Below are 26,874 nucleotides of genomic sequence, written 5' to 3'. Positions count from 1 at the left end.
CATAGAATCAGCTACATCAGAATCACATAGCAGTATTTTACTTGGAAAAAAAAATCCACATTTTTTTCCATAGGTGTAAGGTCATAAAAGGACCCCTAGACTGTAAATTCATAAGTATATATCTTTTAAACATATAGGAGTAGGAATGGCTGCTATTCTAAGCTGTAGGCATAGTGCTTACATGTTTTCACATCCAAGGAAGTAAGAAAAGGGAATGAAAGAGATGGTAGATAAACCTGACCTCCTATCAAATCTCCCAAAGAGGAATCATTTGGCTTTCTACTGATTAGTGAGACAGTAGGTGCCATTTTGTGGTCATGGTGTTCAAGAGCCAGGGCTGGGCCTTGGGGACAACAGAAACAATCTCAGTTTAGGGGAGGTAGTCCACAGAAAAGGACACATTCTTATAGTAGAGAGGTAAATTAAAAAGAGACATTAGATTTAGGCATGAAGGTGGGCTCAAGATTCTAACTGCTGGGTACACATCTCACCTCTGCCAGTTAACTACCATATGACTTAACATAAGTTATTTAATTTTGTCAGGCCTCTATTTTTTTTTGATCAGTAAAAAAAAAAAATTATATAGGGAAAGTTCTTAGATCTTAGGATTGATGCGAGGATGAAAAATACACTATTTGTGAAGGATTTAAAATAGTAACTGTCATATTTGTCATATAAAAATACTGTTTTTATTTTAATAATTGTGACATAACAATAATAAAATGCATGAAGAGGACCTGAGATAAAAAAAAGAATATCAAAAGAATGAATTTGAGAGATATACAAAACTGGTTAGAAATCTCAGATCCTTGACTTAAAATGTTACATACATCATCTTGTGCAAATGAATTAATTAACTTTTCGATACTGGCTTCTTAATTGCTATCATGAGAATAGACCCCCTACCATGGTTGTTGAGCAGATCCAATGAGATATTATATACACAAAGCCAACCCCATATTATTAAGTACATAAAAAATGTTAGATTCCTTCTTTGTGCTAGTACAGTGGGTTGCACTTATGATCATATTATGTACTTAGTAAAATACTTCAAGGCCCACCTGTCAATTTTAGCTCCACTTGAGAGGCTTCTATGAAGGTAGCATTCACCTTACTACTTGTTGCATTGAACCAGTCAACAGTTAGAGTTGCAGGCTGTTTTTTCCCTAAATATTCATAATATCCCTTCCACACTGAATTGACAAAAAATACATCTGAAGGAACTGTGGTGGGGAAAACACACAATGTTAGCACAAAAAGAATCTTAATTTAGATATTTAAACTTTTCAGTGAGAGATCACAAATAATGACAATGATGAAGACAAGGACAACCTATTCCCTTCACAACATAATAAAAATCAAAGGAAACAACTAAGGATATTATTGAGGGCAGCAAATACACATTCATTACATGGTTGCAAAAATACATCAGATGCCAAAGCATACTTGTTTTTAACAGATCTGTCAGGGTCACTGGATATGGGAGATCGATACTACTAACGTTACCAGCTTTTTATTATGCTTAGGAAGAAACAATTTTAACAGATCTATGAAATCATTAATATACAAGTCTACTCTGTGAAAGACTTAGAAGGCTCAAAACATCTGACATATATCATCTTTCAGGAATTCAAGAAGCTTGCATTTCAAAGCACCACTTTGATTGGATATATACAGGTTATGAAGGCAAAGGTATTCTAACAGTCTCAATATATGAGAAAAGTTTCATTTATTGAGGTCTTTATTTTCTAAGTAGAGCAAATCTGTCTTTCATACATTCATAGTCTCTTACTCTGTATTCTAATTTTCTGGTAGAAAACATTCCAGTATTGACAAAAAGCATAGCTTCAAAAATCTCAAACATTCCTTTTGTGCATCTCTTAAATTCAGAAATAAAAGGCATGATTTTTTAAAATATAATATGAATCTGGGGCAGGAATACTTGGAAAGATTGTTTAGCTATTCTCTCTAGTTTTCACTGCTTATGAAAAATATATACTTTTTTCTCACTTTGCTAATAAATGTATATAAAACTCCTGCCAATTTTACAATACTAATATAAAAAATAAATCTTATTAACATGTATATATCTCGATCAATGGTCCCATTAAGCCTTTCTTTGCTTTATCCTCATATTGTGCTTAAATTTTTAATTGGACAAGAGCCACTATAAGTAGAATCAGTCAAAGCTCACTGATTGAGTTGCTTGATACAAATAAACTAATAAAGATGCCTACATATATATTTTTTGCCTATCCAGTTATAGTCACAAATAATAAGGACAAAAGTGTTCTGTTCCTGTATTTATGCTTTTCTTCTTCAGTCCAATGTGCCATCTTCCTGTCTTCTTAGACATGCTAAATCTACAAAAGTTAGCCTTATAACATAAGGGTTAGGTGAAGATGAACAGAATGGAAAGTTTCTTATGGCTTTGAGTACACAAAACTTCTTAATAATAATAATGATAATTATTAAGTTAAAAAGTAGATATCAATACAGGAACCAACACATTTGCTTACAAGTAATGACATTAAACATTTCTAGCAGAATTATAGATATCCTAAGTTATAGCCAGCAACCTCAAAATTATTCTTTTCTTTTCTAAAATTATTAAACTTTAAAATAATGTCAAGATTGTTTTACCTAATTTAAATTTATATACTCCATTGAAGATATTAATGGATTCATTTAAGCTGTTCTCCTGAGTTATTCGTTTTTGGGGTGTAATAGGATTGGATCCTGACAGAATGGGCAGAGTGTGTTATATCAGTTTATAGAAACGACTTGCTTGTATTCAAATATAACCATCAACAATGTATCAGAGATAATCTTTTTGTGTCTTTGTCATTTGACTTGTTGCTGATATCTTGCAGTGTAATTCAACAGCCAAATAGTTATAAGGGTTAGAATGTTCACCTTGATAAAGATTATTTAATTAGCCCTTCTCTGCAGAAAGAATGAGGAAAGGGATATTGATAATAGTGTCTGCACCTGGAAATAGATTATTCAGATACTTCAATAGCTTAAATGAAAATTTTAAAAAAAGCATGCAGTAAAAAAGATTGTTTTTCCTTTCATTGAAAAAAGTGATGCCTGGAAAAGGAATATTGAGTTGTACTTTTGATCTTTAGGTAATATTTAAGTAAAGAGGTCCAAAAAAATTTAAAACTATTTTTATACTTCACGGTTCACACTGGAGAAATTCCTCTCTCTAATCATGTCATTACATTTCGCATTGTCTAAGAATTAAATGTGTAATAACATTCTGACTTACAGCATGATGGCTACTGTTTACATACTTGATTGTAGAATAGAACCTATCAGAGTTAGAGGTTATGCTCAAGAAACCAGTACTTAAACATGGGTAAGGAAAACACTAGTAGGGTGACCTTAAATATTTATAAAGTTTTTCTGTTTCTGGGTAAAAATAAAATAAAATAAAATAAAAAGCTTGACTCAATATTTTATTGAGGATACATTTCCTTATTTAAACAATACTTAATTTATTACACAGATACAAGATGACTTGAAGGAACGACTTTTCTTAGGGAATAGGAGTGTATTTTTCTTACTTGCTATATAATGCACTTAGCAAGAGGGCACATACCAAAAAAAAAAAAAAAAAGCTATTATTAACATTTTAGATGGCAGAGGATGCCTAAATCATCTGAATACTTGAAGTAAAAATGGGGCTTTGCATTTGAATCATTCATTATGACAATTTATGGTGTCAAATCTATTATTTAACTTGCCTCATTTACTTTAGCACCCTTATTTGGAGGAAGGAATTGCAACCCTCTTTATAAGGCTCTCCATTATGTCACATTGTATTATCAATAGTTTATGCCCATTTCTGTCTACAAACTGCCTAAGGCAACTTTTAATGAAACAGTGACTGACAACACCAAAGGTTTCCTTTAAAGTAATGTACTGGCATTCCATCAACAAGCTACCAATGTGAAAGAATAGAAATCTGTATAGGTCTGGAGTTTTAAAAATTGAAGCATTAACTTTTTCATGGAATAATGGAATACGAAATTTAAATGTTAAAAATTGCTCACTGTACAGAGTATCGTAGAGAACAAATGACTTTGATTTAAATCTATAACTGTTCTGGTATACAAACCTGGAGTTTTAGTAACTGTTTCATTAACTTCTCTCACTCCTTTACCTACAAGTAAAAAGACAAATTATCATTTTTCAAAAGCATTAATTTTTTAATAATGTTGAAAACGTCAAATTGAAGCAATTTTCTCTTCTTCAGATTTTCTAAATGTACAAAATAATGAATATCTTATACATATACATTGTAAGCCCAAATATTCACAGAATATCCTTTGTATATGCAGGGATATTGAGTATAAGGGTGAAAATAAATGCAAATCTAACAGGTAGTATTCCCATCTAGAGTGCTACAACAGAGAGCCTTGTAAATGAGGGTGGTTTATATTAGTTTCCTGACAACTGATTAAGGAGATACTGCCCCAAATAAAATATACAGAATAACTAAGATTTCATAATCTCTCTTAATTTTCCAACCTCCCACCCAAGTCAATGAATTTAACACTGAAGAACAGCAATTTATTTCCCTTGTAGACTGTTTAATTTGGTCTATCAAGTTAGCTTTAACTCATAATCCCTTAGCCTTTATACTTTTATATCAAACTGCAAGTTATTTTTTTAAAGTTTGTATTCTCTTTCTAACAGGGAAGGACAAAGGAAACATACATCTCTTAAAAATTCCTAACTTGAGTACTATAAATAGACTCCAGGAGCATAAAACTAAAGTCACTGATTTTATTAAACTACATAATTTTTGTTTCTGTTATTTAGTACTCAATGTATGTATAATCTATATTAAGCAAAAAACTTAGTGAAAAATTAGCTGTCTTTAAATAGGAGCCAGTTATCACTCTTACTTGTAAACACACAAATTTGCCAGTAATTCCTGCATCAATTTCATGCCATTTATTTTTGTAACTTCTTAAGTTAAACCAATATTAGGAACACATAAACTCAAATTCCACCACCAAACAGCTTGAGGGATCTTAAACATAAAATTGAAGGAAGGTAACTTGATATATTTTCGAGTACGTGGTGATGTTTGTTCATTCTCATTTTTAAGAAAACCATTTCTTAATGAAATTATATTGTACATTATTTTCCTTTTAACTCAGAATGATTTTCTTCAACCAGATAGTTTTTCTTTTTGGCTTAAAATGTGATTAGTAAATAATAAAATATGTGTAACTATTTAGTATATGTTTCCATAGTGCCAAGCACTTACTACACACACATTCACACACACGTACACACAGTAAGTATGGATATAGCAGAATAACTAACATCACTTCCACAATGCTATTTACTTATCATTCTTAAACCTGGAAACTAGCCTGATGGGCAGTTGATACTTCTGCTTTGCTCTCTAGGAATATATTTTTCACTCCTTTATAGGTGACTTACTTTTACAAACAGGTGATTTCCCTGTCCATTTCATATCTGCTTTGCATGTTCTGTGTTCAGATCCACCCGCAAGGAAAAATCCTGGATGGCAGGTATACACTAAGGTGTAACCAAAAGTTGGAAGATCTATTGCTCTCACATCTGCATGGGCTGGAGTTTCTGGCTGTCTGCAGGCATGAGCTGAAATGGCATTTATTCCATTAGAAACCACGGAAATTGTTCATTATAAAGTTAATGTATGTGTCTAAAGAAATTGAAGAAACAGAGTAAAGGAATTTGAAAATCATGAAATTAATTCACAATGTTAAAATTTTGAATACAGCTGACTTTAAGTTTTACCCACTAGCCATACTTCTGCAACATTCAACATAAAGAAGACTTGCTATTTTCCATTTCTCTCTCTCTCTCCTCCTTTCCCTCTTTCTCAGTCTCTCTCTCTTCCTATATATACATACTTACATAAATATGAAATATGTGTTTGTATATATGTATGTGTGATATACACATATAGATAGATAAAATTATGTGTATGGATTACTTAGAGAGGAGATGACAACTCTGAAATAAACATATTACTTCTGATTAACTATTAAAATAAATACGTTGAATTTCTTTAAAAGACTAGTCTTATAAACTAAAAATACGCAGACTAGCACATATTCAGAAATATGCTGTGATGTTTATCTTGTGGTGACTAGAAAATTTATTGATCAATTAAACGAAAAATTTTGGATAAGAATTTTGATGTTTGCTTAGAAATCCAATTGAAATAATAAGAATTCTTATTTGTTTTAAAAATAAAATTAGATGCAAATGAGATAATATTTATTCCATATTTCAAACAACTTTCTTTATGAAGTTAACATATGTCTCAATTAATTGAAAAGATAACATTCTTAAAAAGTTGTTTAAAATATTTTTGCAGTCTTGAAATTATGAATGCAAAAGCTTTAAGTGCTGTCAATATTTAGTGCTCTAGCAAACTTTCAACATAACGAAGACCTGATATTAGCAAGCTCCACGTGTGTGTATGTTTGTGTGTGTGCATGTATATACACATATACACATACATATGTATATAATATCTATGCATAGAATTCGAGTAAAAATTCAGAAAAGTGATGATAGCTTGACATAAGGTTAGACATTATATTTCAATAAATTGACAAGGGATAAAATATTTTATCTAATCATTCATGTATTTCTTCTAATTCTTGTGATTAAATTATAAAATAAAATTCAAGCCATAAGTAGCTTTTGAATTATTGAGTTATCAATCCATATATACTCCTAAAGTATAGCAAGAATAACAATAACATTTCTACTTATACTCTGACATGCTATATGTAATCCAGTTTAGCTCCTCTTTAATAATCTGGTATAAGCATCCTATAATAATAATAGCATGAATAAATAAGTTGTCGCTCTATGAACATTAAATATAACATTTTTCATTTATCTTTGGTTTATGGCAAAGTTCTCAGACTTGCATGTATCAGTATCAACTGGAGGGCTTGTGAAAACATTTCTTCCCATTACTCAACCTCACCCAGGTGTCTGAATTAGTAGGTGTGCGATGGGACTCAAGAATTTGTATTGCTACAAAATTTGCAAGTGCTGCTGATGTTGCTTGTTGTAGGAAATCAAACTCAGAGAACCACTGCTTTCAGGAATTAAACAAACAAAAACTAAATCAGTTCCTCACTATGTCTCTTGAAGGTAAAGCTTGCTATATATTCAACAATAAATAAGTTGTTGCTGACTGCAGTGGAAGAAATCACACTTACATATGCATTCAGTTTGTATTCCACTCCACGTTAAATTTGCAAGGCAAGTACGGGTTGTAGAACCTTGAATATGGTAACCTTTTCTGCACCTGAAGAACACTGTGCTTCCAACCTCGAGAGGAAAATCCAATAAAGAAATCAAATCAATAAAACCTAATAATGCTTGAAAACAGATTCCAGAGTAAAATTATCTCAGTAATTTTAATTTTAATACCAACTATTACATGAATCGATATATACATCTAAGTTAAAGCATTATGTACAATATAGATAACACAATACATAATGTAAAATCTTAGATCTAGCAAACTCTAATAACTTAGGAGATTATTTGGACAATGAATGCCTTACCTCTTTAATTTTTGCTTTTTTCCCTCTCCAGTTCATAATTTCTTAAAAAAAGATTGTTTGTAATCATTATTATTTCCTTTTTCATTTTTTCTGCTAGTCATATTTTAATCAATTGGTATTAATTAGCAAATGATTTCTTTTTAATATGTTTAGGGGACTGGCCAATCTTTCCCTCTATGAGAAGCTATCAAAATCAACCTGAACTTCTAATGCTTCAAATATAAACATTTATTGTTATCTGAATGCCTAGGACATCTTTCTCACTAGAAATTTACAAGGCTAACTCCCATTTAATTCTCAGTTCTTTACTTAAACTTCATTTCCTCTGAGCATACTTCCCTGATCTTCTAAGAAGAAATCATACATTGCTTTCTTCAAATGTTGATCATGTCACTTACTACAACATACTAGAGTTGCCTGTTTATCTATCTTTCTAATTGAACTGGAAGTGCCTGGGAAGGACGATTCCCAATGAACAGTGAGTGTTTTTTAGAGAAGGTGTTCTGGACACGTATTGAGGGGCACCAAAGATCTTTCATGATCACCTAAGTTTGAAATAAGAGAACCAGGAAATGAAGGGACAGAAAAGAGAAAAGGGGAAACATTTCACAGAAAAGTACTCTAGGTCTAGAAGTCAGCTGTGTACAAATTGCACTTTTACTCGGGTCTAAGACTGTTCATAAGACTTAAATTATGAAACCACCTATACCAACAGGGAGTCCAAAGATTTGTATGCACATCTTGATATTTGCTCTGAGAATTGGGACCTAAAATATAATGGTTGGATTTAACCTTCCAGATACCTGTGAAAATTTCCATTGCAGAAATTAAAAAAGAGCTATTAGAAAGTAGCCAATGGGAGGGGATCCAAGATGGTGGCTTAGCGAGGTGTGGAATTTAGTTCATCCTCCAAAACAGCTAGTAAATAGTCAGGTACAGTACAGAACAATTGTTGGGGCCATATCAGTGACCGAACACACAGCATTTGTCCACACTGGACAAACTGGACTGGCTGTGATCCCACCCAGATCCGTGCGTCTCCCAAGCCATGGAGGCTGGTGTTCCTCCCTCACAGGCTGCTTCCCACAGGGGAAAGGAAAAGCAGTTTACTAACAGCAAGGGGCTGAGCACAACGAAACTTCAATTGTGGAATTAATTAACAAATTTTGACTACTAAAAATAGACCCCCAGCTCAGCTGAACCTCCAGTAAAAGCTGAGGTTGCCAGTTTTTGCCCCAGCACAGAGGGGGCAGATCTGGCGAAAAAGAAAAAAAAAAAAAGGCTTTTCAGATTGAACAGCATAAAATACTTGAAAAGGTCTGGGCCCTGAAGGAAAGGAGGGGGCACATAGGACCTGGAATTAGTGAACTGGAGGATGGGACATCTGAAATGCAACAAGCAAAATAAATTATAGGGAAAAAATGGAAAAATATGAGCAGAGGCTCAGGAAATTGAATGACAACATGAAACACATAAATATATGTGTTGTGGGTGTCCCAAAAGGAGAAGTGAAAAGGAGGAGAAAAACTAATGGAGGAAATTATCACTGAAAATTTCCAACTCTTATGAAAAACTTAAAATTGCAGATCCAAGAAGTGAAGTGTACCCCAAACAGAATGGATCCAAATAGATGTATTCCAAAACACTTACTAATCAGATTATCAGTTGTCAAAGAGAAAGAAAGAATTTTGAAAGTAGCAAGAGAAAAGCAATCCATCACATACAAGGGAAGCCCAATAAGACTATGTGTAGATTTCTCAGCAGAAACCATGGAGGCAAGAAGACAGTGGCATGATATATTTAAGATACTAAAAGAGAAAAACTGTCAACCAAGAATTCTGTATCCAGCAAAACTGTCCTTCAAAAATGAGAGGGGAAATTAAAACATTTTCAGACAAAAAAAACCACTGATAAAATTTGTGACCAAGACACCAGCTCTGCAAGAAATACTAAAGGGAGCACTAGAGACAGATAAGGAAAGACAGTAGTGATAGGTGTGGAGAAGAGTGTAGAAATGAAGACTATGAGTAAAGGTAAAAAGAAGAAAAATTTGAGTTAACACATAAAATCCAAAGACAAAATGGTAGAGGAAAGTACTACCCTTACAGTAACAATAATAAATGTTTATGGATTAAACTCATGAATTAAGAGACGCAGACTGGCAGAATGGATTAAAAAACAGGACCCATCTGTATGCTGTCTACAGGAGATGCATTTTAGATTCAAGGATGAAAGTGAAAGGTTGGGAAAAGATACTTAACGCAAACATCAATCAGAAAAGAGCAGGAGTAACTATACTAATATCCAACAAATTAGACTTCAAATGTAAAGCAATTAAAAGAGACATTGTATTTATTGATACAATGTATCAACAAAAGGAAGCATTCAACAAGAAGATATAACAATCATAAATATTTATGCACTGAGCCAGAGTGTTCTAAAATGCATGAGGCAAACATTGAAAACACTGAAAAGAGAAATAGACACATCTACCATAATAGTTAGAAACTTCAATTCCCCACTCTCATCAATGGACAGAACATCTAGACAGAGGATCAATAAAGAAATAGAAAATTTGAATAATATAATAAATGAACTAGACTTAACTGACATATATAGAACATTACACCTCACAACAGCAGGAAACACCTTATTCTCAAGTGCTCATGGATCATTCTCAAGGATAGACCAGATGCTGAGTCACAAAGCAAGTCTCAATAAATTTAAAAAAGATTGAAATTATACAAAACATTTTCTCATTTCATAAAGGAATGAAATCGGAAATCAATAATGCACAAAGGGCCAGAAAATTCACAAATATATGGAGGCTCAACAACACACTCTTAAACAATCAGTGGGTCAAGGAAGAAATTACAAGAGAAATTAATAAATATCTAAAGGCAAATGAAAATGAAAACACAATATATCAAAATTTATGGGATGCAGCAAAGGCAGTGCTGAGGGAAATTTATTGCCCTAAATGCCTATACAAAAAAAGAAAAGAGAGCAAAAATTGAAGAATTAATTGTTCACTTGGAAGAATTAGAGAAAAAACAACAAGCTAACCCCAAAGCAAGCAAAAGGAAAGAAATAATGAAGATTAGGGCAGAAATAAATGAAATTGGGAACATGAAAACAATCGAGAAAATCAACAAAACCAGAAGTTGGTCTATGGGAAAATCAATAAAATTGATGGACCCTTAGCAAGGTTGACAAAAAGAAGAAGAGAGAGGATGCAAATTAAACAAATTAAAAAATGAAAGAGGAGACATAACTACTGACCCCAAAGAAACAAAGGAGGTGATGAGAGGATACTAAGAACAACTTTATGCTAATAAACTAGACAATGTAGATGAAATGGACAAATTTCTAGTAAGGCAGGAAGAGCCAACATTGACTTGAGAAGAAATAGATGACCTCCTCAAACCAATCACAAGTAAATAAATCAAATTAGTCATTAAGAAGCTCCCAAAAAAGAAAAGTCCAGGACCAGATGGCTTCACATGTGAATTCTACCCAACATTCAAGAAAGAATTAGTACCAATCCTGCTCAAACTCTACAAAAAAATGTGAAGAGGAGGGAAGGCTACCTAACTCATTCTATGAAGCCAACATCACCCCCATACCACAGCCAGACAAAGATACTGCAAGAAAAGAAAATTACAGAACAATCTCTCTAATGAACATAGATGAAAAAATCCTCAACAAAATTCTTACAAATCAAATCCAGCAGCGCATTAAAAGAATTATACACCATGACTAAGTAGGATTCATTCCAGATATGCAAGGATGGTTCAACATAAGAAAGTCAATTAATGTAATACACCATATCAACAAATCAAAGCAGAAAAAAAAACATGATCATATCGACTGATGCAGAAAAGGCATTTGACAAAATTCAATGTTCTTTCTTGTTGAAAAAACTTCAAAGTAATGGAATAGAACATGATAAAGGGAATGTATGAAAAACCCACAGCTAGCATCATCTTCAATGGGGAAAAACTGAAAACATTCCCCCTAAGATCAGGAACAAGACAAGGATGTCCACTGTTACCAATGTTATTCAACATTGTGTTGGAAGTTCTAGCCAGAGCAATTAGACAAGAAAAAAAATATATAAGGCATCAAAATTGGAAAGGAAGAAGTAAAACTCTCACTGCTTGCAGATGATATGATACTATATGTTGAAAACCCTGAAAAAGCCACAACAAAATTGCTACAGTTAATAAATGAGTACAGCAAAGTGGCAGGTCACAAGGTCAACACTCAAAAATCTGTAGCGTTTCTATGCACTAGTAATGAACACTCTGAGGGGGAAATCAAGAAAAGAAAATCGCATTTACAATTGCAACCAAAACAATAAAATATTTAGGAATAAATTTAACTAAGGATACAAAAGACCTGTACAAAGAAAACTACAAGAAATTGCTAAAAGAAATCACAGAAGACCTAAATTAGTGGAAGGGCATACTGTGTTCTTCGATTGGAAGACCAAATATTGTTAAGATGTCAATTCTATCTAAATTGATTTATAGATTCAATACAATACCAATTAAACTTCTAAAAACTTACTTTTCAAAAGTAGAAAAACCAATAACCAAGTTTATCTGGAAGGGTACTGTGCCCCGAATAGCTAAAAATACCCTGAGAAAGAAAACTGAAGTCAAAGGTCTCACACTACCTGACTTTAAGGCATATTATGAAGTTACAGTCGTCAAAACAGTACAGTACTGGTGCAAACCAGACATGAGGGCAAGAACACAAATGGACATTTGCATCCCAATGTATATAGCAGCATTATTTACAATTGCCAAGAGATGGAAACAGCTCAAATATCCATCAACAGACAAGTGGCTAAACAAGTTTGGTATGTAAATACAATGGAATATTACACAACTGTAGGAGTAAATAATAAAGAATAAAGTCATGAAGCATGTAACAATATGGATGGACTTGAGGACATTATGCTGAGTGAGATTAGCCAGAAACAGAAGGACAAATACTGTATGGTCTCACTGATATGAACCAACAGTAATGAATGAACTTGGAGAAATTCAGTTAAGAACAGAGGCCATCAAGAGATAGAAATAGGGTAGATTTTGGGTGATTGGAGCTGAAGGTATACAGATTGCACAACAGAACTGATTGCAGAAATTCAGAAATGGATAGCACAATACTACCTAATCGTAGCATTATTATGCTAGTACACTGAATGATGGAATGTGAGAATGATGGGGGGGGGGGGTGCCTGGCGGCACAAATGAAACCAGAAGGAAAGATAGACAATAAAGACTGAGATGGTATAATCTAGGTGTGCTGGTTTTAAAGGAAGTATGCCTCCTAGAAAAGCCATGTTTTAATCAAAATCCCACTTCATAAAGGCAGAATAATCCCTATTCAATGCTGTATGTTTGGAACTGTAATCAGATCATCTCTCTGGATGATGTGATTTAGTCAAAAGTGGTTGTTAAACTGGATTAGGTGATGACATGTCTCCACCCATTTGGATGGGTCTTGATTGGTTTATTGGTGTCCTATGAAAGAGGAAACATTTTGGAGAATAAGAGATTCAGAGAGAGCAGCACCACAAAGCAGAGAGTCCACAAGCCAGTGACCCTTGGAGATGAAGAAGGAAAATGCCTCCTGGGGAGTTTCATGAAACGGGAAGCCAGGAGAGAAAACTAGCGGATGACATTGTGTTTGCCATGTGCCCTTCCAGTTGAACGAGAAACCGTGACTGTGTTCACCATGTGCCTTCCCACTTGAGAGAGAGACCCTGAACTTCATTGGCCTTCTTGAACCAAGGTATCTTTCCCTGGATGGATGCCTTAGATTGGACATTTCTATAGACTTGTTTTAATTGGGACATTTTCTTGGCCTTAGAACCATAAATTAGGAACTTATTAAATTACCCTTTTTAGAAGCCATTCCATTCCTGGTGTATTGCATTCTGGCAGCTAGCAAACTAGAACAGTAGGAATGCCTAGAGTGCACAATGATAGTGACTAAATGTACAAATTAAAAAATCTTTTTGTATGAGGAAGAACAAAGGAATGCCAATATTGCTGGGTGTTGAAAGTAGATGGTAATTCATATTTTAAAACTTTAACTTATGTGTAAGACTAATATATAGTAGTCTTTTCTACTAATTTCCTAATATAACTTATATGGACAGTTTAATTGAACACCATAAGTACATGGAACCTTTAATAGGGCATGATGTTTTGTAGGTTTGTCCAAAGTGATGCCCTGATAAATCCCAGAGTGATTTGAACAGTGAATAAAAAAGTATTTTCAAAGTCCCCTTGGGGGAATGGGGAAACAGGGGGAAAATTCAGCTTCCTTATTTGGAGAATTCCTGATATTCTCACAAGCAGTGGGGAATCACAAAATCAATAGGCTGAGCCCTCAATCTTGAAGTATGTTATATGAAACTTATCCCCACAAATGATAGACCAAGGCTAATTACAATTAGGCCTAATAATTACCCACAGAGAACCTCTTCTGTTGCTCAGATGTGGCCTATCTCTCTCTCAGCCAAATGGCAAGCAAACTCACTACCCTCCCCCTCTCTATGTGGGACATGATTCCCAGGGGTGTAAATCTCCCTGGCAATGTGGGACAGAAATCCTAGAATGAGTTGGGACTCTGAATCAAGGGATTCAGAAAACCTTCTCGACTGAAAGGGATAAGAGAGAAATGAGACAAAATAAAGTGTCAATGGCTGAGAGATTTCAAACAGAGTTGAGAGGTTATCCCGGAGGTTATTCTTACACATTTTATACATATCCCCTTTTTTGTTTAAGGTGTATTAGAGAGGCTAGAGAGAAATGCCTGAAATTGTAGAGCTGTGTTCTAGTAGCCATGTGTCTTGAAGATGATTGTATAATGGTATAGCTTTCACAATGTGATTACGTGATTGTGAAAACCTTGTGTCTAATGTTCCTTTTATCTACGATATTGACAGATGAGTAAAAAATATGGATTAAAAATAAATAAATAATAGGGAGAACAAATGTTAAAATAAATCGAACAGATTGAAATATTAATGAACAATAAAAGGGAATGGTAAGGAGTATAGAATAAAAATAGAGGGAAAAAGGTTAAAATCTATTGAGTAGATGGAAATACCAGTGGTCAATGAAAGGGAGTGGTAAGGGTATAGTGTGCGTGAGTTTTTTTCTTTTTATCACTTTTTCTGGAGTGATGCAAATATTTTTAAAAATGATCACGGTGATGAATATACTACTATGTGATGATGTAGTGAACCATTGATTGTACACCATACATGGAATGTTTGTATGTTAAGAATGTCCATGTTTATATGTTGTTTTAGTTTGATAATATAAAATAAATTAAATTTTAAAAAAGATACAAGTATAAAAAAAAAAAACTGTTGGGCTCCACGGACCCTAGTTCAGAGTTCCCTAGGCCAGGAACCTGGACTCCAATGTACAATAGCGATAATATCAATATGGTTACACTGCTGCTCACAAATGTTTGTGTCCCAGATTTTAAACTCAAGGCTTAAATATAAATTTCTGAGGATATACTCCCAGTATGTTTAGTTTTAATTGGATTACCAAAAATCCATGGCTTTAGAGAAAAAAATGGTTAGTGTTTTGGTCCATATTTTCAGGTGCCAGGTATTGTTAAATTATTTTCTAATAAAATTTTTGTAAATAACTTTTAAATTCTAGTTATTCTCTGTAAATCATTGTGTAGGTGTGTACTATTTTCAAATAAAAAGGTTTCATTTGACTTTTTTTTATGTGGAAAAAAAAAAGAAAGTAGCTGATGCATGTAAAAGCCAGTAAATGGGACTACTTTAGCTTTCATGAAAGGTGGCAGGAGACAGTTGAGGCAAAAGATTTTTTCTCTCAACTCATGGGTTTTCTAACTTGAAAGTAGTATGAAGATTTAACATTGGCTTCCAGAGTTATATAATCAATGGGCCATTAAGTCAACTGGTTAAGATGGTTAATCCATTTTATCTCAAGGTTCATTACCTTCCATTTTTAGATAGTCTTTCAATACTAAATTCTAAAGTGTTAACGTACTTTTTATTAAGTCAAAAACATATTCAAAAGTGGCATACAGTATGCTAAAAATTCACACAGTTTTAACAGATCATATAGAGAACAAATTTAGCCTAAGGGGCTTGAACACATTTTCTACTTAGGTTTACATATCTAGAAATTAATATTATTTCTTCATCATATCAAGTCTCCAAATGGGGTCTTTTACATGCAACTACTCAATGACAAGTCACCTCTTCTGAGGATTGCCATGTTATTTCAGCAGGCAAACAATATAGAACTATATATTTTTAAAGAGAAATCAATGTAGCAGTCGCTACGCTATGAACCCAAATATACATAGTTGTCCTGCTTTTGACAATTGAAATCCCATGTAAAAATCCTCTTTGAATATGTGCTATTTGGGCAAATGACATGAATAAGGGATGATATACAAGAATTTGCATATTTGAGTATCAATTGCATTTTATATTTACAGAAAAACATAAAAATAAAAATTTAATACCTCATATCCTCTAGAGCTGTTTTGTATTCCAAAATGTGGGGTACCAGGATCTGGACAGGTGTTATGAGCAGGATCTGAAATTCAGAATTAAGGGGGGAGAAAAAAAAGACAAGCAGATACAGTTATTACGGGAATGCTAACATTTTTACTATGTCTTATAAATTTGAGAAAATTGGCAAATGTGTAAGATATTTTTCAAGAAACTTAAAAAATTACAATTTTTATCTTCTTTTTCTTTAGTATCAGTTTTTAGTAATTTATAAGACTTTACTCTGCATTTGATGATAGAAATTCACCAATGTTCTCCATCATCTGGTTTAATTTTTCTCTACTGACCTATTTTCCAACAATAATGTACAACCTTTGATAACCATCTATTACTGTCCTTTTGTTTCTAAGGATTCATTTAATGGCCATCTCATTTGGTAATCCATTACATTATTCCAAAGTTCTTGCATTATTTTTATTCGAGACTTTTTTTTGGGGGGGAGGGGTTGTTGTATGGTCCGGGTATCAAACCTGGGTCTCCTGCATGGCAGGCGAGGATTCTGCCACTGAACAACTCTCTCACTGCCCCTTTGCAAGACTTTTAAATGAGACAGATTTAATGCATCAAAACTGAAGCACATGGTTTGTGTGCATGGATGGTTCAGTGGTAGAATGCTCGTCTGCCATGCGAGATACCTGAGTTTGATTTCTGGACCATGTACCCCTTCCCCACACACACACAAAAAAGCTGAAGCATATGGTAAACCCACATGTAACATTTTTCAAAAATACAAGACATGAGAATTGAGAGACATTTCAGTTTCACACTTGTGGCTCTGCAACTGTTAGTAGAAAAAAAATGCATAACTTACAAAAATTTGTTTTCAAGCACATTAACCTACCAGAGGGGAAGAAAGAATTTTGTAATAAAAAGAAAGCCACCATGTAGCTTAATTAAAATGATATGGAAATAAATAGTTCTATAATTAGAAAAAATATATAATGCTTTGATTAAATTATTTCTTATTCTCTTATTTTTAAGGAGATAGCTTTCAATGTCTGAGAAAATAACCAAGACTATAAACCATTAATTGCTTACTGCAAATATGCAGACCGCCACCAATTCTTCTGCTCTGTGAAATAGTGTGAACAAAATAAAGCTGCCATAAAACTTCAGTTTGCAGCAGTGAGGTGTGAAGAGAAAAGCACTAGGTGGAGAATTAGAGTTCTGGCGTCTGTGCTACTAGTAGTGGGACTTTGGGCAAATATAATTTCAATCTGAACCCTCTCCATGATGCAGAGTTTTAGCTTAAAAATGAAGTATGTAGGTCATATATAAAGTGTCATCTGACTTGCACATTTCATTCCTGTATGCTAAGATACACAGAAAGTTAGTGCCCAATGTAGCTCTTTTTTTTTTTTTTTTTTTTTAAAGGAAAGACAGAGAGAAGGAAGGAAGGAAGGAAGAAAGGGAAACATTTTTAAACATTTTCTTGTTTTATTGTATTCTGTTTCTCCGTTTTTGTTACATGGGCTGGGGCCGGGAATCGAACCGAGGTCCTCCGGCATAGCAGGCAAGCACCTTGCCCGCTGAGCCACCACGGCCCGCCCCCAATGTAGCTCTTTTTACCATTGCTAGCAGAGCAGCTAGTTTGGTGAGACCTTCTAAATGAAAGACTGGTATTTAAGGGAAGGCAGTAAAAGCACAGGCTAGGCTATTTCTTTGGTGATGGGTGTTTCCAAGAACACAGGTATCTTTCCCCTAATTAATGCAATTGCCATTTAAGACAGGTGTTGGAAAAACAGTAAAGTGAACAAAGTCTGGTAGCTATTATTTTAGCAGAATTTCTAGTCTTTAAACTTGGTTCACACTATTTAAAAGAGTCTTCAAATCAATTGAACTGATGAACAGTTACATTAATATCAGGAATGTTACCTTCCACAGAAAATTATCTATGGGGACATTATCCACATAGACACAAATAAGCAGATTTTGCAATGAAATGTCCTTATCACAAAACAGCTTCTGAGTCTGGATTATAATAATTACCAATACAGGTGGGTTGTATGCCACTCCACATGCCATCAGCTTGGCAAATTCTTCTTGAAGATCCCACTAATATAAACGGAGATTTACATTGGAAGAAGACTTCAGATTTATAGGTGAAACTTTTCCCATTAAGTCGCCCTTCAGCAGGAGTGCCAGGATCTCCACAGAACACGGCTAATTAAAGTTAAAAAGGGACAGAGACGTAAGATAATATTTAAGCATGCTATTAGCATGTTTCTCTGGGTCAGATTAGCACTTTAAGTAACTGGTTTAACTAATAAGCAAATATGCAACTAAAAAGAAAAAGAAATAATCTGCAGTGGGCAACAAAGTCACAGCTGGGGTTTTACATATTTTAATTCAGGTATGAGTACTATGTCACTATTTTCCTCAAATTATAAATATAGGGTATACAAATTAGTCCTACAGCAAATTGACAATTAGTAGAATCTACTGTACTGTAGAACTTACGCAGACACTGTGGGATCTCCCCTTTCCACACTCCACGACCCTCACAGGAGAGGATGGCTGAGTGAGAAAGCTGGTAGCCGTCAACACAACTGTAACTTATGCTGGCGCCCCAGTGGAAATCTGTTCCCTCCACTTTTCCATACTGCACTGGAGGAGGTTGACTGCACAATACAGCTATTTCCAAAACAAACAAAGAAGGTGAAACTTGGTAGAGCTTCTACCACAATCGTAATTTCACATTGTTCACATTTTAACTTAACCTGATTACAAATGACATCTACATAGTAGCAATTTTTTTTAAGAAAAGAATTGTGGAAGACAGTAAATCAAAATAATAAAACCTTTCTCCAATACATCTTAATTAACCTAGATCAAGTAAATAAAACCCAAGTAAAATAAAAACACATCACCCTGTAAAAAAAAAGATGGATTGAACGTGTTATTTTTAATAGTCACAGGTCAAGTAAGGGAGAAATATCCTTGTTTAATATATGTCTTTATATGATGGCTACTGAAAACAAATAAACAACTGGTCATATAACATAAGTGTATTGTTTTAACCTTTTGAATTGATATCTATAATATATAATCAGTAAGAATTTCTTCTGCCATATGTATAAAGGTAGCATATAATTTTCAAGAGACATAGCCCATTCATCTATTTGCTTGAAAATTATCAAAACAAATACTTAAGTAGTTAAAGAAGACTCTGTAAAACATCACTTTCAGTGTTTTATAACAATCGTAAGGCCTGATATTTACTCTGTATGTGGGGCTATAAGCGATAGAGAAAGAACCCATTTCGTACAGATGTGCCCCTTGATGTTAGTTCACTATTTACATTTCCCACTAAGCAGCAATACAAAGACGTGTGCTAGTAACAATATCACCATCATCAACAACGACAACCACACAATACCATCCACAATTTTTCTATCCTGAAGATCCTAATGAAGTTCTAAGAGTTTCTTGAATTTTTGACTTTGAAGGAGGTTTGCAAAACCAATTTAATTGGCACAAAACAGTAGGAGAGACGTTCACAGGTATTTTTCTTAAGAGTGTAATCTTGTGAGAAAAACTCATAAGCACACGCAGAATCACACATATACACCCAGCAGATGGGCCTTTCTCTTGCCACTCATCCTTCCAGCCATCTGTTCATTTATTCAGTAAATGTCTTGAGGATTTTTATGCTGTGATCATCTTAAGCAAGTGTGTGCTAAGCAGAGGGAATAGCAAGAGTCAAGGTCCCAAGATAAGAACAGTAGTTAAGACACCATTCTCCAGAGTGAAGGACGGAGGAGACTGATAGATTAGTTTAGGGAGAAAGAGAGAGATCTGAGCTGGTAGGATCTCATTAGCCATGAAGTTTATTATTAAGGCAGTGGATATTTGAAAGGGAAATAAATATATAAAGGTTCAAGGTTCTAGACCATTTTATTGACAATTGTCATCAATATAACCATTTGACTAAATTACTCCCAACACACCTTAATGATCTTCAATAAACATTTATTTAGAGCTTGTTCTCTAACAGGCATGGCATTAAGAGTTGCAGATATAAAGACAAATTGAAGGAAATGAGAAACTTAAAGACTGGTGGGAAGAGAAAACGAGGATAAACCAAGAACATATCCATGACAGAGGGAAAAGGAAATCGTATTTTTGATCACTTACACCTCATTTAATTCTCATAAAAACTTGGTCCGTGCAAAAAAATCTTTCTTTCAGAGTCCATTGAGGATATCTCCTTCATTAAGGCTTCCCAGTGTTCTAGTGCACAGTATTTGATTTGTTCCTACATATGGTAAAGAGGGAGACTGACAGCTTTCAACCCCAACTCTCTTCCTTCTCATCTTGTTCCACACCTGAGCCAGCCAATGAGAAAATCTGTGCACTCTATCTTGGAGGTGGAAGAAGTTCAGACCATGCAAATCCCTGATGCTAGTACAAACCCTCACCCATCACTCTAGGATCCACTCTAAGATCCATCTCAGAGTGATGATGGCCCCCCTGCCTCATCACTGTAAGATCCAATCCATTGCTTCTGCTTCATTCATGTAAGGAAGACTGTTTTAAGCATTCCTTCACTTTCCCTGAAAATTCCCATCATGTGAGTAATAAACATTTTCATGCCTTCTTGGTGTGTGTGGCATTAACAATTTCAGTATTCAAACCACCACAAAACATAAAGACACTAACACTATCTACTGTACACTGACATTATTTAGTGATTATCTTGTCTCTCCAACTTCATTGTAAATTATATTCACCATTCTCTATAATTATATTCACCCACAATTATATTCACCATCAGTTCTGCTTTAAGACAACATAATCAGTGATGTTTGCCAAGAGAAATAAAACCTTGTGATTAAAAGACTCTAGAAATCAATACGTCTGGATTTGAATCCCAAATCCTGCATTACTGGCTGTGTGATCCTGAGCCATTTACTAAACCTCTCTGTGTGTTTCCCCACATGTAAAACTGAGTTAAAGCATTATGAAAATTAAGTGATTCAATATTTGTAAATGCTTTTATAAGAGTTCCTAGTACAAAGAAAGGTTATATAAATGCTCGTAAAATGTTACAAGAATGATTCAATAAAGACTTCTGTATATATCAGTAAGACTAAAACAGTAATAACACATACCTTTGCAGACAGGTTTGCTCTGATTCCACGTACTGTCTTTAGTACAACGAATAGTGGATGAAGTGGCAGGTTCCATAAAATAGCCGGGATTACACTGATAACTAACAGTCTTATTGAAGGTGAAATCAGTCCCAAATTGGATGCCATCTGCCAGTGTACCTGGATCACCGCAACTTATAACTGAGCAAAAAAAAAAACAGGGAAAAACGAAATTATCATGAAATGAATTAATCATGGTTTCTGTCCAAGTTATTCTCTTTGAGTGGCTATTCAAAGTGATTAAGCAATGAAATATTAAGACAATACTATCCTTTGTTTGATAATTTTACTCGCATGCTGTCAGGAGGCTACATACAGCATCCCTTATTTCTAGTCTTTTGGCAGTAGATTGTGCTAATGTCATATACAGTTCCTTGTCAAGTGCCCTTCATTAGGCCTAGTATGCAATCACTCCATGGCTGGTCAAAGGCAGAAATGTAGGCTGTGACCAGAGTATCAGACATCTTCTTTATTTCTATATAAACTAAGTGGTCAGCATAGAAAACCCGGACCTTTTTGGTTTCATTTTCAATCTTTAGTCCAACTGGACATTTTACGTAGTTTCAAGCATACAGATAAGGAAGAGAAGAAAAATCTAAATGTATTTAATAAGCATAGCCATAATATCAAGCACACATATTTCCTTCTAGTAATTAAAAAAAATTTAAATACTTAAAAACAAACTTATTTTTCTCAATTACATAGATTTCATTATAATACCCTGAGTGTACCATGATAGTTAGTTACTAACTTGTGCAGTCAGGAGCGGTGCCAGTCCAGGTTCCATTGGCCGTGCAGTGCCGAGTCATCAGCCCTGAGGTCTTGTAACCTTCCCAGCAGGCATAGATGACAGAGCTGGAGAAGAGGACCCCATCGCTGCTGACGATCATGCCATTGGTAGGGGTTCCAGGATTGCCACAGGACACGGCTGTTAGGGAAGCAAATCCATGATACGCAAAGAGAGTGGCTTTACTTAAACAATAAATACAGAAGATCAAATATTATCAGTGTAATCCACGACACGTGTATTAAAAGACCAGAGGATGCATTACTATGAATATTTATTTTCCTATTTGGCTTGTGGTGCTATTTTATTGATTAGTTGCAGATGTGAAGAGTATATTTTCATATTACCCCGTCTTTTTTGGGGGGGGAGGGGCATGGACAGGTCCCGGGCATCCCAGGTCTCTGGCATGGCAGCCAAGAATTCTGCCACTAAGCCACGTTGCACCACACTCATATTACCCTTTCAAAAGTGCATTATTTCAAAACAAACTAAAAGATGACATAGAAAAACACTGAAAATTCAGAGGCCAGCTATTTTGGGATTTAATATGTTTTTAATACTTAGAAACAGAAATTTGTATGATTCTTTTAGAAAGATCTATATCATATTACCAGCTCAGAAGCCTCTTGTTCCATGCCATGGCTTTTAAAAATCTGGGTATATTGGATCATGTTTTAAATCTCTAGGAGAATTCATTTGGGAAAACAAAGAATGTTTGAAAAACTTTAATGGCTATACTTTAAAAAACCTTTGGCAAAATGGTCTCCTTAATATTACCAAGAATAATGGCAGCTGTGTTAATTGACTTTGGCATGACTGCACTTTATGTTTCTCTCCAGATAATCGTGCTGACGTGGCACATATACACGGCCTCAGTTAATGATGAGCAGTGCAACCTGCCTGTACTCAGTGTCTCTCTCTCACATGCACCTTAGCCAGCAAACAAAAGAGTTCTGTTGCTGCTGGATACATACAAAGACAATTTCAATCTATAGCACTTTATTCTTTTGCCCTTTTTAGCTGACTTTTTTCTATACACATTGCTATTTCTCCTCTGTGGCCCTCTCACAATAATGTGCAATAGGCAGAAGGATAAAGAGTGTGACCCCTGGCTAGATTTGAATAACTAGACTATATCATGAGACCATTTCTAAGAATGACAAAAATATTTGCAAATACTCTTATTTAGTTGCTTTGCTTTCAAATCTAGGCCTGAGAGCAAAGATACATTATTCTTTAAAATATGGAACTAAATAGATTGTAAAATGTATATAACATGTTAAAAAATCACTATATTGGAAGTTGATGGAATTAACTTTCACATTTCATTGAAAAATGTGCTTAACCTCAGGCTGGACTAGATCTTGTTTGGTAATTACAGAGGCTGCATGCCAATGCTTCTATATCTGTGCTCCTGGCAGGCATAATTAATTAATCATAGCCTCTTCATTGATGAATCTGGATACGAATTTCCAATGCCTTCTACACAAACTTAGTTGGCCTTGAGATGAGCTGTATTTACCAATCTAGAAGTGGATGATATCTAAGGCTCACTAAAGCTCAAAGTTTCTACGATGACTATTCAAGACAATGACTCATGCAAACAACATTTATTCATCACCTAGTATGCAACAGATATATGAATGTATAATGGAAATCCTTCATAGACTCAAACTGTCTTTGATTCAGTTCTTCACCTAACAAAGCAGGGAAGGATGCCCATATTATTATATTTTATTCTAATTAGATTTGGTATTTAAATCTATGCAGCAATTATTAAAAGTCAGCTAAGATGGCCCAGTGCTGAAACTAATCAATTGACTTGTGAAAAATATTCAGATAAATTTATAGACAAATTTACTATAAATTAATCTGCATTATAAATAATAATACCCTAAGATTAGGAATGTCCCTTTAAATATTATATTTTTAAAGTAAAATTCATGGTAAACATTTTAATTTTTTTTGCTGAAAAGGAACCACTTTTCATGGTCATAAATATGAAAATCATAACTATAAGATAGAATTAGCATATTGTTTTATAGCAATACTATAATATTATACTATATAAACAAAACAAACTAAACTAAACTAAAACAAAGCACAATTAAATTTAGGAAAAAAGGTTTCTTAAAAAGTTAGAACTTAAAATTTCATCATATTTTCTGCTTCCTGATTTTCTTTTCTTGTTTCAATTTATGAAAATTTTTTCTCTCATGTACATTAGGTTAATGTGATTCCTTTTGGAAAAGAATAATTTTCTTTTATTTGATTTAAAATAAGTAGCATTATACTTAGACTGAACACATATTATTGTTTGCAAAAACCAATACTTTTCAGTTAGCAAGCTGTATTAGAAAACTTTCTGCTATTAATATTATGGGTTTGAATCTTTTAAAATCTTTCTTATTCATACAAATAAGTAAACTTTTAGCAAACAATTCAAATTCTAAGTTTAGTGGCCTTGATGTAAATGAGGATAGTAACAGTATATACTCCTAGTCATTGCAAGATTAGACAATAACGTAATGAAAATGTATGTGAAATATGCCTAGTAAAATATCTGGTACATTAGTTGTAATTAGGAGATATATGACAGATGATGCTATTGTTACTTTCATCATCATCATCACATATCTCTCACCTGAGTAAATTTAGAAAGAAAGAGGCATAGGAATTACCAAATGTATTTAAGACCAGATGATGTAATTATATTTAAGCAACTTCATAATCTACATCTATTTGATAAGCTAAGTTAATGAACCTATGATTTAAAGATACTTGCTAACAAAAGTGAACACAATTTAAAGGAACAGAAATATATTAGAAATATAAATGCTTTTAGGTTTAATAATTTTTTACAGATTTTTATTTTGTGACTCTAACTCCTTTCTACAATTAATTGAAATTTCCTGTTAGGAACTAATGCTTTTAATAGATTCAGAAGAGGTAATTTTATCAGGTGGAGATGATGTTGGTTAGGAGACTGAACATATGAAGTCATGGCTAACTTTTTCTGAAATGCAAACGTCAATAATAACCCTCTAGATTATATCTTAGTAGAGAATAGCACGTTCCTCACAGAGTGGTACTTATAACAGAAAGTGAGGGGGGATAAAAAGAACCAGAAATCTGCATATTCTCCAAAAAGAGGTTTCAAATTTTTTAGCGTGTTTGTGTGAGTTTAGTCATTTTTGTCCTACATGTCACTTGTTGTTTTAGCTTATAGTATGTATACTAACATACAATAAACACTTTAGTATATATTTAGAACATGTATTGTATTTTGGTTTACTCAACTTCCCATGATTTCTGTATTTAAAAAATGCAGCTCTGGAGGTAGTCAATTTTGTGGGGGTGTGGCATATCTGAAAAATAGTTTCAGTAAGGCATCATTTAGCAACTTATCTCTTTCTATTTACAGTTTTAAAGTCTAAGTGTCTAAGGATTTTATAGGAAACTCTTTAGTTTCTTACATTAGAAAAACTAAATGTTATTAAAATACTTTGCATAATCGGAGTTAAGTATATTACTGAGTGAAATCCAATTAAACTCTCTTATTCAAATAAATGAGCTCATTTATGCTTTGTTGAAATAGAATGCCTGGTATTATATTACAGCCACAGAAGAACGAACTTTCGGTGGAAAAAATTACTCATTCTCAACAGTTTTAATTTTTTCTACCTTTTTAATTTGCAAAGCCCAAGTGTTTGAGGTAAACCTAACATAGAACGTACTGTCCCAAATGACTGGCCATCATTTTTCTTCTCTGAGAATATGATAAAGTTTCCACTCATCTTACAGGAAGTTCAACTTTTGAGACCAAGAATTAAGTTCAACATTGCATTTTCGATTACAAAATTTTGTTCTGGTTTTAAGAAGCATCAGCTTACTGCTAGAAAGGCTACATAAGTCTTCAGTTCTTGACTTACCCATATCCATTCTCCATTGTAACTCTTGAGGAAATATTTTAAATATAAAATTAAATACAAGAGATGATGTAGCCCTAACTCTCCCTCTTTTTACAGAGGGATATTAGGAACTAGACCGAGATTTTGTGATCATAGTTACAGAGAATCAGATCTGGAGCCTAAATCTTATAACTCTTTGCTGAAAATTGATCATGTTCCCCCTCAAAAGACATAGTCAAGTCCTAACCCCTGTCCTGTGGGTGTGAACCTATTTTTTGTAAAAAGGACCATGGAAGATGAGGTTGTTGGTTAGATGTGGATAAATTGAACAAGGGAAGGACTTAATCCAACATGGCTCAAGGTCTGATAAGCTAAAAAATCAGATATGGAGGTGGAAACCAGAAGTAGGAGAAGCCAGAGAGAAGACATCATGTGAGAAAGACAGAGATGCAAGCCAAGGGACCACAAAAATTGAAGGGAAGATAGCATCTTACTACTACAGGCTCTAAAAGAAAGCATGACCTGTCAAGAAATTGATGTAGGATTTCTGGCCTCCAAATCTAAGAGAATAAATTCCTGTTCTTTAGGTCTGCCTGTCGTGTAGTATTTGTCACAGCAACTAAGTTAGGCCTTCAGAAAACTAAGACATTCTTAAACCATAGTGCTTTTCAAAAAGTCCTGAATTACAGATGCTACAGATATATTCTGCTTTTAACTAAAATTTAGGAGAAAAACAAAGTTGAAGTTTTACTATAGGATCTATTTTATCTTCCTGATGAAAATTTATGCTCTGATATATTGCAGCTATATAAAATTTTCAAAAATA

General features: G+C 34.0%; 1 protein-coding gene across 1 annotated transcript in view; it reads right to left on the bottom strand.

The window, feature by feature from the left end:
- The window catches only part of CSMD1 (CUB and Sushi multiple domains 1), a 519,811-nt gene that overhangs the window by 16,079 nt on the left and 476,858 nt on the right, over positions 1-26,874 (bottom strand). Inside the window, 8 exon segments of the mRNA XM_077151716.1 lie at positions 1,062-1,223; positions 5,467-5,646; positions 7,254-7,365; positions 16,149-16,222; positions 18,187-18,360; positions 18,658-18,831; positions 21,312-21,491; positions 22,102-22,278. Coding sequence (XP_077007831.1) covers positions 1,062-1,223; positions 5,467-5,646; positions 7,254-7,365; positions 16,149-16,222; positions 18,187-18,360; positions 18,658-18,831; positions 21,312-21,491; positions 22,102-22,278 — 1,233 coding nt within the window.

The sequence above is a fragment of the Tamandua tetradactyla genome, chromosome 3 (assembly GCF_023851605.1).
Source record: "Tamandua tetradactyla isolate mTamTet1 chromosome 3, mTamTet1.pri, whole genome shotgun sequence".
NCBI lineage: Eukaryota > Metazoa > Chordata > Mammalia > Pilosa > Myrmecophagidae > Tamandua > Tamandua tetradactyla.
The sequence above is the reverse complement of the archived record's forward strand: the minus strand, read 5'-3'. Positions and strand labels throughout refer to the sequence as shown.